Here is a 14,649-nt window from a genome sequence, read left to right on the forward strand (position 1 = left end):
TTTTATATAAATTGTATTTTTTAGTGATGACAGAAAAGTGTATCATGTAAATCATACAAAAACACTTGAGTCCTGTGATTTAGCTGTTCAACAATGGTGGACGTCGCTGTATCTCAGGACCATGCTGTCCTCTAGTGGTCAATAAACACAGCTGCACGGTTCACGGATACGCGTCACGAAATAGCTTCTGGGATTGATGGAGATGCAGATAATAACATTTTATATATATATATATATATATATATATGAAATGATGAAAGCACTTGCAAATGACAAGGTAGTACAAAATGTAAACAATAGTTTCATTAAATATTATTTGTTCTTCACAAAATGTAATGAATGATCCTGGTGTGATAATATTGAAAATAAATACGAAACATGTAAATCATACGCTCTAAACAAAAAATAAATCTGTTTGAATGAAAATCCAACACTTACGATACGTTTGTACAAGATATTGAAGCGGATTGCTAGAGGGAACCTCAAAGTGCATATGGAGTATCTAATGAGGGGATGTACACATGCAGCTTTTACATTTGTGCTGTAGTTGCTCTCTCTGTGTGACAGAGAAGACAAAGTAGAAGTTAATCACTTTATTATTTAATAGGAAAATGAGAAAACATTCAGATCCTCATTCTACATCGTGTTAAAATGTACTGTTGAGTAGAAATGTTTTAGTTTAATACATGAGTGGAGTTTTGGTTGTCATCTTTCAAGACACATTAGTAATGCTTGTGTTGAATGACTGGATGAATTCAAAGATGTTGAGCAAAAGATGGCAGGAATCTCTCATGCCAAAGTTGCCATTATGTTCAATCTAACCTTAAGGAAATGTACGTGTTGACTTATTTCATTCTACTGTATTGATTTGATGTAATAACGGGTGCTGCTACGCTGTCTTCTGTTCTGCATTCAGAATCACACATAAAACAACTATAAAGGGGCACTCACAGTGTGCAGATCTTCGGCACATACACTCCAATTATCATTATGATTATGAAGGCTTCAAGTCGACAGGGCAAATTGCTCCCACAGTGTTTAGCAACAATGCACTCAACTGTGGGGCCACTTGCGGGTAATAAGTTATTATGGATATTTATCAAATATATTTACAACAGATGCTATTTCAATAGCAAATATGTGCTTATGATGCTTAAATTGTTAATTTGTCAGAAAATACCTACTCATCTTGAATTCAACATATTTATATATATATATATATACATATTTTTGTAAATACAGGAAGTCTGTGAGACTTACTACAAAGCACCACATAATCCATGTAATTGAGCACACAAGTACAATGTTTTTTATTAACCTTTACACAATCATTTCTGACAGAAGTTCAGATATTTTTTCCTCCTTTTCTGAGTTAGTGCTCGTAGTATTTACACCGGGGACCGAGGGATGTCAGAGGAGGAGGAGCCCACGATGCTCGGCCTACAGTATGATGTTTACAGAGACAGCTCTGGATCAATAACAGGGGCCTGCTCTTGTCCAACTCAATGTGATGCATGCTGGGTATTATTAGTAATTCGTACTGTGAGACAGAGGAACCTTTGGTAGCAGGTTTTTTTTCTTCTCTTTTTCAAACACTGAATTGAAATTCTTGTTGCATTCTCTCCTCGCAAATGCTGATGTGGATGGAGAAACAATCTCCTCGATGTCTTTATTCTGAGTGAAGCAAGCGGTGAACTCAAAGGGAAAAATGCAAAGGCTGCCTCGATGTCATTCTCTCACTTCTGAGAAACAGTATCTGAAGAATACCCGAAGTCCTCCACGAGAGCATTGCTGGAGCAGCTGATATGGGCAACTTGGTCCCACATTTTCAAGCCTGTTTATGGACAAAATAAATAAAAAACTCACAGGGCTCTTTTTGTATATTTTCACGATGTATGTCAGCATAAACAGTCAAATTTGACAATATGACAAGTATCCCTTTTAAAAAAAAATGCCACATCAGTTTGGGAAACAGGTTAAACAACACTTTACAGGAAATCAATACAACAGCTTTCATTATTGATTTTTTTATCATATCAAAAAGATGTTTTATTAATTTATGGTATATTTTTTATGCTTTCTCCTGACAAAATCCAACAATTTCAGATATTTTAAAGAGAGGATATGGAACCTGAGCAAAGTGTGTTCTACCTGTGTAATGTTAGCTTGATGTGGTTGTTTCATGTAATGCCAGTTATCTACATGAGGCGTTAATATGTCCAAATATATTTTTCTTTTTGGAGTAATTCTGGTTAATTACAGCTTGGCTTCTATTGTTGTAACTTCGGCCATTAATTTAGATTTGTCATGGTTACGTTGTATGAAGCACCCCCTCCCCCCCTACACACATGGACACGCACATACACACATTCTCTTTTATTCCCCCATTTTGCATGGGAAAGCCACATGATTCGAATTAAGGGAGCTTTATTTATTTCTCCTCCTGCTCTTGTTCTTTTTTTAACATCAATGTAAATATTACCCAGAAATCATCATTGCATATCTGTGTATGACAAAATAACCAAAGAAAATAAGTAATATTATTAAGTGAAGTAAATACTATTCATGTCATTTCAATTAATTTAACCTGATTCTCTAACGTTTATATAGCATAACCATGTGTCTCAGCAATTGGTTTGATGAGTATTATTTTCTTCATAACTATAGAATTGCTGGCAAGAAAACACCCAAAAGTCTGTAATGAACCAGAATAAGACCCAGCAGACACACTGGAACACATTGACTCAAATTGAATTAAGCAGCACTCAACTCACAGCTGTGAAATGTAGTCAGTGAAAAAAGAACTGGGCAGAAGATGGAGATGTGAAACTTTTAATGGACAGACACACTGTGAGGAACAAAATGCATGCCACCACTTTCATATTCAAAAGGCACTGTGTCTTTCCAGTTCGCTGCATGTGCTGCTGTTCTCTGTATGTTGCCGTTGGGCCATTGTGACGCACACTACTACATCTTTACACAAGCAAACTTTTGTGCTCAACTCTACGACAAAGGACACAATGGAATCACACATTTAGAGTGCACGGGCGTGCAGTTGAAGGTGGGACGAGGAACACCGTACAGAAAGAAAAAGAAAATGCTCTGACTCAAATGTTTAACTTTGCACATCCAAAGCAGGACACCAGAAGAGAACCTTTTTCAAGTTTCTACATTATTCAGTTTCGCCTGCGAGTCCTTCGCTCACCTCAAGGACCTTCGTACTCGGCGGGCGTATAGTGGGGTTGTGTCGCAAAATATTAAAACACTTTCAATAGTCGAGCAAAGAGGCCAGAGACGAGCCCAACACATCTGTCAATTGGGGCCTCATTTAATAATTTCCAGACATATTCCAGAACATTCCCTGTAGACCTTGTGCCGAGAGTGATGCAAGTGAATCCAGAATAAAGTGATACTGTCCTAAAACCTACAATATATGTCACATCACTGCAGGAACACACACACACACACACACACACACACACATACTAAAAGATTCATCTGCAGGACGGTGGAAGCGGTGGAAGAGAGAAAACGACGGCTGATGGAAACGGATGTTTTTGGTCACTGAAGAGGTGCAGAGTTCTCTGGCCAATCAGTGAAAAGCGATGAGCAATAGTGGTTAGCACAGAGAAGGCAACAATGGCTATGAACCACAGAAGAAGCTGGAGGCTGAATGTGATATCCGAGACCAATTGCAGGGCAGTGGAGACCGAATCTCAGCGAGTTTGACCAACATCACCGCTAGGGCTGGTTTAAAAAAAAAAGAAGAAAGTCTGCTTCTCAGTTCAAACCTGCTGACTGGAATTGCTTTCGAAAAACACGTGACCTTTTTTTAGTCCCTGTGAAGCACCCCAAACCTGTCAGTTAAAGGGCTGTTCCGAAAATGTTTAAAGGAGACCTGGGGGAAAGGGTGAGAGGTGTGTGTGTTTGTGTGAGAGAGCGAGAGAGAGAAGAGTTAAAGGTGTGTACTAACATTGATAGAAAGTAAAACGATCGACTGTATTGACGATGCAGAACGTGGTTTTTTTTTTACGAGATGAGACGTCGACGGAGGATTTCTAATTTCTAGTTCATTTCATCGCGAGCACCACAGAGACCGAGACAAACACTCGGTCCTCGTCGACTTGCGAGGTCAAAAAAGACCAAGAGGAACTTGACCTCTCTTGTAGTTTCATGTCAAGACACAATAGCGTGCCATGTAACTGGTAAATCTCTTCATATAACTTAAATCAACTTTTTCTACATGGCTACAGAAGAAACAGTTGGCATAATTTACTTCCTGTCGCATCCTTTTCCCCCTCATTGGTTCAGTTGAAATAATGTATTTATTTACCAGCACTCACATGAACACACCTGGCATATTTGGTCACGTGAGGAACGAAAGTGAGACACGTGGATTTCGGAATAGGGTCTCCTTCAAATTCGGTTAAAATAAGGCCGCGTTTCTCTTTTAAGACATCCCAACTTGACATGGTGTGACTTATTCAGTCTGGGAAATTGGACAGATGTGGCCCCTAAAAAAAGGATCACAACTGTAATATACTATTTGAGCATTTCCTGACCCCAAACCCTGTCTCCTAAATAGGACGCTCGTATACAGCAACAGCAAATACAATGTGAAAGAAACAATGTCGTCCAGATCCCGCTTTTTAATCGACATATTAAAAACTTTAATGAACGCACCTGCAAAGTAACAAAATCATTTCTTTCCTCATGTATTCGGCAAAACCATTTACTAATATACATGTACTGTATAAACAGAGTTTTTAGGGAGACGGGGTTAAAACCCCTAAACCTAGACTTTAATAGCTCCCGTTTGTACTAGTTTGGAGGATTCCTCGGCCAGAACCTCGAGGAGAAAACGTTTATGAAAAACAAAAACAAAAAAAACATCTAAAAGAGGAACCAAATGACAGCAACATGTACAGAAATACATTAACTTTGCAAAGACAGGCATGCTAATGTTCTAATCTCTGGAAATAACACATTGAAAATGCTAAATAGGCAGTAACGTCTGCACATTGTTTAAAACACAACAAAATATCAACAAAAGGAGGAAAGACCCATAATTCATTACCACGCTGATGACCATACTGCATAAAGAATAGTAGAATCGGTAATTGTACCAGTCTTGTGTACATTATGAGGGCAGTAAAGCTACAGTCCAACCATGATTATCTACAGGAGAAAAAAAACACTTTCCATATTTAACAGTTGATCAAATTAACATAACATACGAGAGAGAGAGAGAGAGAGAGAGAGAGAGAGAGGGTGAACTACAAGTATGAATTCCGCTTTTTTCTTCTGTGACGAATAAGCAAAAAGAAACCGACGTAATAGAGACTAAGGCATGTGAAGGAGGTCTTTACATTTCTCTGGTCAGAAGACATTGTAGAAAGAGACCATGAATAATTTTTTTTTTGGTCATATTTTTCTGATGCGATGGGGGTGGTGGTGTGTGACATTTCTTTAAAGGTTTCAGTGAACGTGACCCTCTTCCCCCCCCGCCATTTAACCTTAAAAACCACCCCCAACCACCCTTTTCCCCTCCCCGCTGCTCTCAGGTGAGGAGATTACGCTCTACTCTCGTTGCCGTTCGTCTGGGGAGCCTCGCTGGGAACCGTCTTCACCTCGGCCGTGGCGTTCTTCACCTCCGTCTCGCCTTTCGTGCCACCGTCCTTCACAGCCTTGCCGCTGTGGGGATGAAGGAAAGGAGCGGGGGAGAAAAAAAAGAGGGGAGATTCTGTTAACAGCGAATCACCACGTCTCTCTCTCTCTCTCTCAAAGCTAAACTGTCTGCTCTGAGCTGCCTTTTGTGTCATTTATTCAAAGAAAGAGAAGAATGAGAAAGGGGTTTGTGGTGGGGGGGACATGCAAGATGCTTTGAGGGAATTTGTTTTCCCATCTGGAACTGAATGCATTTCACACATAATGGGATCAAGCTCGCTATCCTAACCAGACATCAAATAAGAGTACATGGATGTCACGGCTATTTTCAAGGAACAATGCATGCTGATGTGGAATGAGCCGAGGCCAGTACAGTAGGCACAATGCACGTTGGGATGAAAGACTGAGACACAACCTACAACACACACACACACACTACAATACACAAGAGGATTACACGCCGTCTGGGCCGAACCGAGACACAATCCAAAGAGACACTCAAGCCACACTTTGCTTAAGTGAAACATGTTCTGCTGTTAGCACATGCACCATGTTGCAATGCATTTGTCGCGATGTGCCGCTGCATTTGGAGAACGTTGGCGCGTCACATGCTCCTTCTTCTGTGCTCCGTGCCAGCTTTCAAAGAGCAATTTAAAATCAATGCACTTCCCTTTCTTTACCCGCTGACACGTATTCATGCTCTCCATGTGCCCGACAAAGTCGGAGCCACGGGACATTTTCTCATCCCCAGTGTCACTTTCAATTGTCCGTTATTTGTCCCCGTCCCGTCCCCCCCCGCAAAAAAAAGAAGCTTGCAAATTCATTCACAATGATCGGGTCCAGGCCCACAGGTGGCGACCCGTTCTCATCTCCCAGCTCGCCAAATGACGCCGCATTGTCAGTGCCCTTCGACATAAGAGATTGGTGCGCCGGGTTTTTCAACTGATGACAATCCTCACAAGTTGAAAAAAGGGAATTATTTATAAAAAAATTCTTGAGAGTTATAAATGTAATTAAAAACGTATTAATATGGAAGATGTATGTGGTAGTATATATAAATATATTTATATACATTTTCTGATTTATTTTGATTTCAATTTAGGATAGGAATTTATAAGCATTCATTGCTTCTACCTATACCTTTTCAGTCTTTCTCTTTTGTATATTATATAGGATAATATTGTATTTGATTTGATTGACTGAATAAAAAATACAAACAAAACAAAAAACGAAAGCTAGAGGGGACACTGGCTATGCGGCAGTATTTGACAGGTTGCGAGTGAGATCGGTTTATCGGTTTATTAAATCTGATGTTAACCGCAATTATACTATTTAAGTAACTGGATTACTTTCCATTACTTTGACCCAAATACCAAATGTGAAAACATAGAAAGATAAAAATAAAAAGATCAGAATTCATCTGCTTTTCAGCTGTGATGCTAATTAATACTCGTCTTGCTTTGTACTGTTAAAATGCCATGTGCTTTCTTTGTATTCTTTTAGTTTTTCCCTGTTTTCACTATGTAAAGTGCCTTTCAGTACCTTTTGAAGTTCTATACAAATACAATGTATATGTATTATTATCATTAGGATTACTTGTATTCAAAACTTAAGTACTAATGTTGACATGTTTCAGGCTGCAGTATTATTAGAAGCAGTATTGATACATGGGAAGCTTTTTGCCACCAAGGAGTGCCTGTGTATAAGTTAAGGAGAAGTTTCTTGTCCAATATACTTGGGAAAAGTTTGCCTTCAGGGCTTTCTGCCAGAAATCTCCGAAGGTTGAGGCAACAAACCTCCCTGGCAGAAAGCCCTGAAGGTAAATGTCATCCATGAGCTTCCTTTATCGTTGTTACCTGCTGGAGCAAAAAGCGAGAGCAGAGAAAAACATGTAGGCAGACTGTACACTGGGAACATATGCTGCTTTGTTTTGTTAAGTACGGAAAGAAAATTGCGATAAGTGTCTCTGGCTGCAAACATAATCAACGCTTTGCGCATTTAATGTGGGCGAATGGCTTTGTTCAGTAAACTACACACACACACACACTTTACGTGATGTTTCCTTTTTGCTACTTTACAAACTAAATAATGGAGACATTTCCTCCAAGTGAAAGCATTTCTTACACTGCTGTTGAAGGCCATTGTGCGAGACTTGCGTCATGTCGTGTTAAAGTGTGCACATCGGTATATCATTTTTGGTACGTGAAATGTCTTCACATCTTTTTATTCTGCGAGTAATCTCCATTTTTTGTATAATTTTTCCATCATACTGAGAATCCATCTTCAACCCTCGCTTCCATCACCACCTTGCTGCACTGTCTTTGACTTTTAAACTGCAGCATCTATTAACTAAGTCAATCGTGTCAACATGCATCAACACAGAGATGAATGATACGTTACTTTATTACTTCAAGCACCCTTTTAGAACAATCCAGGATTTTGTTCTCTCGAAGAGGCTGTTACATAATTCAAGATACATTTGAAGGTACACTAACTGATTTAAAGCTGCTTTTGAAAGACTGCTTTCAATATGATGTGTATCCTGTGGAAATGCCCTGTCTCTACTCGCTTGACAAGACATTCTGTAACAGTTTAGCTCCACGCCTTCCTTTTTGTAATAGTTGCTTTCATCCTGTCACACCATCTCGTCAATCCAACTCTCCTCACCTGCCTCTGATCACCTCGTTAGTCCCTCATTCCCTTCACCTGGTCCTCACGCCCTTCTCACCTGCAGCCCATCCCCTCATTAGTCCCTCACTATTTAGCTCCCTCACTTCCACTTGTCCTCTGCCAGATAGTCTTGTGTTTTCGTACCAAGTTCTCAGTGTTATTAGAGTATATTCCTGACCTGCCTGTTCTGACCTGACCTCTGATTCTCTGCCCCGCCCCTTTTTGGACTTGTTTGTTTTTCGACTGATCTCCCGGTTTTGACCCAGCCTGTTTCCAACCAAAGAGTCATCTTTGTTGCTCCTGTCTGAGTCGTGCTTTTGGGTCCACTCTAATAGCGTCGTGACACATTCCATGGATGGAGAAGGATCGCCACATCGTTCAGTGGTGGACCGTCGCTTCGGTACTGTCAAATAGTTATAAAGAAATATCCCTCCAATGACAAGTTTAGTTTTATCAGGTGATGTGGAGCTGACAAGTGCCCTGTTTACAACTAGCTCTCAACTCCCCATACTTCACCACCAACATCTTCCTCTGGCCGCGTGAGTGGGCAAAGTGGAAGTTGAAGGAGTGCGGGGGGGAGGAGTGATGATCAGTAAGCCTCTGTAATTCAACTCGTAGCTGGATCTTAACGTCCTCACAGGATGCCAGGAATCAGGCACATCTGCAAAAAAAAAAGAAGCCCTGGGGCAAAAACTCTCTACATTACCCTTCATAGCAGCGCTGACTTAAGCGAGGGCTTTCTGCAGGGATTTAAACAGAAGATTAATTTGAATTGCTCCGAAAAAAGGACAGAGAGCAGTGGTGGTGCTGCCGGAGGTCGTTTTGTGACAAGTATTTAATTTACTCGAACGAGCTAAATTTCGGTGAGCTAATTTTTCTGTTTGCTATGTCACAGAAAAAGGGCTTCGGTGGAGATCCCGACGCAAAGATGTTTATGTTACTCTTTTCATAAGGTAAAGAAGAATTTCTCACTTTGGTGTGGAGCGGGACTTCTTCTGTCTCCACAGACTCCGCTGGCTACATATTTTGTAGACATATGGCTGCTGTTCACTTCATAACTGGCATCCACTGACTTATGAGGCATTTATACACTGGGGACATGGTCGATGAACATCAGAAAAATGCTAACTTCACACTTGCGAATATTTCATATCAATACTATTCATACTTGCAGCAATGCCAATTTGTGGCAGTTGCAACACTTTTTCAAAGGATCCTACAGATTGACACAGGAAGAGGACCAACTTTTGAACAAGGTGTTTTAAAAAGCAACCAGCCGAATAATCACAGAGATAATGTGGGTGGAGCTGTATGGCAGGAGAGACGTTGACTCTGTCAGGTGAGCAAACAAACATGTGGAGGGTGGAGTTGAAATGATGAAGACACGAGTGGCATCCCAACGTCTTTGTGCCGTGTGTGCCATCTATCTGCAAGGACATCTGACATTCTTAAAAAGGAAAAGTCCACCCTTAAATGTTCTTAATTTTCAACCATACAAGCAAAACAACTGTTAGGTGTTCCCAAATGCTGCAACATCACTGGCTAGGCATACGGCTTTTGGAAACTGTGGCATGTGTACAAACTGGAGCATGATTTCTGGCTGCAGTCAGGTGTAATGAGGCCGTTGTTGGCGGAGACGTTGGTATCTCTACCTCTGGATCTCTGATGACAATCCATGATAATGCACATTTTGTTATTATTAACGCAACATTATTTTTGCACAGTTGAGTTCCTTCACTATGTTGTGAAGATGAAAACATCTCTTGAACTCAGCTACAGTCCAGGATTGTCTCGTTTCTGAGGATTTCTCCGATAAAATGTATACGAAAAGTATTACGATAGTGCCTCATATTGAAACATACATTTCCAATAACTTGTAACACAACAAATATTTATCTTGATGTGAGTAATCGGAAGTGCCAATAAGAATTCATTATTTTTAACCTATTCACCAGGGGTGTCTCACACTTTTTCTTGCTTCTGGTTTAATATAATTAATTATTTAAATGCTGAAATATAATAGAAATCGATCAAAAGCTTGGACGTTTTTTGAAAAATAAAAGTTGCCATGTTCGTTTCAGTATCTGACACCCACAGAAAAAACAGCGTCTGCATTTGAGGGTGAACTTTCCCTTTAAAAATGACACACTTGCAGGCTACAGGGATGCTATCAGAGGTGGGGTGACAAGGTGAGGAATGGGGGTAGTGAAGTGTTCATACTCATTGTGGGCTGGTGTGGTCGAGTCTGTGCACGGGGCATTGTGCGCATCCTTGGCCGGGCCGTCTACTTGTAAGTCCTTATTCTGGGTGCCGTCAGGGGCTTTGACTGTGTCACGCTGGCTCTGCGGCCCGTCGGCATTAGCAGAGCCGACGGCCTCTGAGACGAGGGGTGCTGGGTTGGACGAGGGGGGAGCTTTTGGGATATCGCTCAGGTCGACCAGGGGCCCGACCTCAGGTTGGGTGTTAGCATTAAGCGGACTGGAATGGGTAGCAGGGCTGTTTTGGGGGGAGGCCGTGGCAGGGGCGGCTTTGGCTGGGCCCGAGGCGCTGATGGTTAGCGTGGTGCTCTCACTAGCAGGACTGCTCTGCGCCGCGCTAAAGCTCTCAGCAACTGAGTTAGTGGCAGCGGAGGGGAGCAAGTTTACCACCGTGGAGGTGGTGTCTGCAGCAGCGGGCCTGTTCGGTGGGGAGGGGGCAAGACAAGCAAGGAAGTAGAGGGAGGAGTGAGCACACAGAGCCACAAGAAAAGTGAGGGAAAGAAAGAAAAAGGAGAGCGAGGGGGCGAGACGGAGAGTGCAGGTCAGAGCATAAACAAGGCAGAGGGAGTGCTACTGTGCAGCAGTGGAAAAGTACAAATCTACACAATCCAAAAAGGTTAGCAACACAATATTTGTGGAGGGGGTAAACAAAAATAAATAATACAACCGTACACTACAGAAAGGATGTGAGAGTTTTTGGAACGAGGATGCGTATATGGTTTTTCTAAAAGGAACAAAGCTGTTGGTCTGAAAGGGTTAATTGGACTAGATTTGGTTGGTGTTAAGTCACTTGTTTGACTATTCAGTCACACAGATGTGTACAAGTCTGTATTGGGGATGTCCTTCGTCAGGGATATAATGTCAGGGAGACATTTTCCCAAATACTATTGAGAGAGCAGCATAACAACATGCATTGATATAACACTAAGTTGTTGTAACAAAAGTGTGCTTTTTAAAGTCAACATTATGAGTTAAAAGTTTAATATTTCTTTGTCAAAATGCAGCCCATATATGGTCATGCATACAGACATGGGGGGGTTGCTCAATGTTGATCTGGTCTAAATCTGTGACAAATAGTCTTGCAATTCACAGTATAATTGTGCACCCATGTCATACACATGGAGAGTGTGCAAAAGGGGACATCAATACGAATGAATCGCATCGTGGCAGTATTACCCGATGGTCTTTACACGCGAGCAATATGGAACTCTAGTTTGGGCTGAGCCACAATGATTTGGTTCACCTCCCTATGAAGATACCATGCAGATGGACCAACGTTTAGGACACTCCCTAGACTGGGGTGGTGGTCCTGTTCCATACTCACTCAGGTCCTGTCAAGGGCGTGGTCTCGTTGGGCTCAGTGGGACCCCCTCCTTGGTTTGGGGTTTGTTCTTCCTCTGTTCTCACCTCAACAATTGGCTCCTTAGACTCATCTTTCCTGTTGTCAGAGGGACAGTTAGCGAACTGACACGCTCACTGTGTTTCCTATTAATATGTTAAACATCGTCAGGTCCCAGAAGAGCGTGAGACACACAACTGCTGGCGTCCCACAGACCACAGTGACACAATCTACCTCTGTAACACACGTTACACGTGTAACAGGAGAGTCGACTTCAAGGGAAAGCCTGGTGATCAGAAACAACGGGGCTAAAACATGCAAAAAGCATCAACCTAGAAACCGTAAGACACACATTCTCATACACACACACACACACGCACACGCCCACATGCACACACACACTCTTTTATTCCCCCATTTGATCATCCTCCACCTGCCGGCTCTGATTGAAGGCCTCCCCCGGGGGCTTGTCTGTCATCCTCGCGCTGCTTCTCTCCCGATTGTGCCGAGCTTTAAAGTATTTTCTCGCTGTGACTGACATCTTCAGATCTGAGGTGCCAAATCTCAGCTCTGTACATATTTAATGTGAGCCATTTAGTTGAAATATCTATTTGTTGTTGAAGTTCACAGTTGGCGCAGCGAGAGACGTATTGAGTCAACATATTGAACTGAATTTTGATTCAACAAAGCCCAACATGAAATACATTAATTTAGACATGATTCGATGTTTACAAAGGTGTCTGTTAAACACATTTCTGAATATTTTCATGTTAATGCATTCTTTTAACAACATTTTGACACTTTAAAGCCGTTCACTTTAACACTTTTGAAGATGGAATGTCAATTGGCATGGATCTAAGCATCACCGCACTGTTAATATAATCATAATAATAATAATAATAATAATAATAAGTAACACTATATAACTGACTAAGCATTTGTTAACGGTCTCGGGAATTCAGTTTGGTACGGGTTCCTGAACGCAGAAGTGAGGGGTGAGAGTCTGTTCATTCTGTGGGGTTTTCAGTATTAGAAAAAAATCTTCCACACTAAACAGTCACACGATACATTGAACACTGATCAGTGTAGCTTTAAATTAGACAATCGAACGTGATCCGTCACACCATGATCACTTACGTGAATGCAGCCTGGCCCTCTTCAAGGTCCTTGCTCTTCGCACCCGGTCCGGCCTTCCCACAGACGTTCACAGCAATGCACATGAGGAGTCCACACTTGTTGAGGCAGTAGCAGGTGACATCCACGGCCACCAACAGCAGCAAAAACACAACAATGAGGATGCCTACGATAGCTCCGGTGCTCAGGCCTGAGCCACCGGCCACGGCGTCTGAAGGACAAGGACAGGGGGGTACACGAGCAAAAACAGGCAGGAAAAAGAGGAGGAGAAGAGGAGTTAGGGGAGAGGAAAGGGTTCAACATGAGGGAGAGGGGATAGAAAGAAAATTAGAGAGAGAGAGAGAGATGATGAGGAATGCAGGTCGAGCTTTTAATTCACGGCATCAGGTGTCACAACCTCAAGTGTGTCGTTCTTACAGCGGGAAGTTCACACGAGAGACATCAGAAAATGAACACATTGAAAATATGCTAAAAACCATCCCTTCCATCAGAGCTACTTGATATTTACTTTTGAAAACCATCACTTGAGGTGTTCAATTTCACAGACAATCATAGAACTTTCAGGGAAGAAGTGTAGTTGGGTGGTGGTGTACTCTATACAAACACATATAATATTACACTGTACCTTTTTAACCCTTCGATCTTGATTGTTTTGTGCGTCACAGGGCTTCCATGTCACTTTCACAATAGTCTGATATCCTTTGAGGCTTTCATGTGTCAGTCGATGAAAAATATGAATATCTGTACCACATTTCACGGCAATTCATCCAGTAGTTGTTTTGACAGTTCGCACACATTTTGTCAGAGGCTTTTCAATGAAAACATGCACTCAATTGAGCTATTAATCATGCAATGTATTGAAAACAAGCCTTAAAAGCCTGCTTCATTGTAAAGAGTTCTATAAAGTTAAAAGATTCTGACTCCCTGTCAAGGTAATAGAAGACTTTAGTGTTGGACATGTATCTCAACCTTGAGGTTTCTCAGGTTCAGTAATCTAACATCAACATGTTGTAAATGCAGTGTAAATACTACATATTATAATCCATAGATTACACATCATTTTTTAGAATGTTTTTGGCCTTTGATCAAAATGCATCTTACATCAATTACATCTACCTTTCTTGTGGGATACATTGCGTCACAATTACCGAGGTATTCTTGGAAGCATCAATGTTCTTAGCCGAGGAAATATTCTTTAAAGATAATTTCGAGGATGTGGGCCAGAAGCCAGCTCTCCCCTTCCCACGTTTACACACCCTACAAAGAGAGGAATCTAGCTCAATCATTTTTACAGCTGCTTCAAAACTTTCTGAGGGAAGGTGAAGGTTAAAAAGGTTTATCTGAGCAGCTGTTTATCTCATATGCAAGCTGTCGATATAGTTATAATTCCACCTTGAGGGCAACGTGCAAATGTAGGATATTTTCTCAGTCAGATTATTCCACATACACAAATGCACGTGCAGTTTATAGACAAAACGGAATACGCAGGATTTGGAGGTCCAAAGGCTGGCTTAAGTTGCGGTGACAAATAGCTCCTCCTATCATTCGTTTTTTGGCATTTGATGAGCATTTGATGGGCTA

General features: G+C 41.5%; 1 protein-coding gene across 1 annotated transcript in view; it reads right to left on the reverse strand.

Annotated features, from left to right (window-relative positions):
* Window positions 1–2,816: 2,816 nt before the first annotated feature.
* The window catches only part of ncam1a (neural cell adhesion molecule 1a), a 244,752-nt gene continuing 232,919 nt past the window's right edge, over window positions 2,817–14,649 (reverse strand). Inside the window, 4 exon segments of the mRNA XM_056439533.1 lie at window positions 2,817–5,694; window positions 10,558–11,013; window positions 11,920–12,033; window positions 13,072–13,279. Of these exon segments, the coding sequence (XP_056295508.1) occupies window positions 5,574–5,694; window positions 10,558–11,013; window positions 11,920–12,033; window positions 13,072–13,279 (899 nt within the window). The 3' untranslated portion in view covers window positions 2,817–5,573.

The sequence above is a fragment of the Pseudoliparis swirei genome, chromosome 3, assembly GCF_029220125.1.
Source record: "Pseudoliparis swirei isolate HS2019 ecotype Mariana Trench chromosome 3, NWPU_hadal_v1, whole genome shotgun sequence".
NCBI lineage: Eukaryota > Metazoa > Chordata > Actinopteri > Perciformes > Liparidae > Pseudoliparis > Pseudoliparis swirei.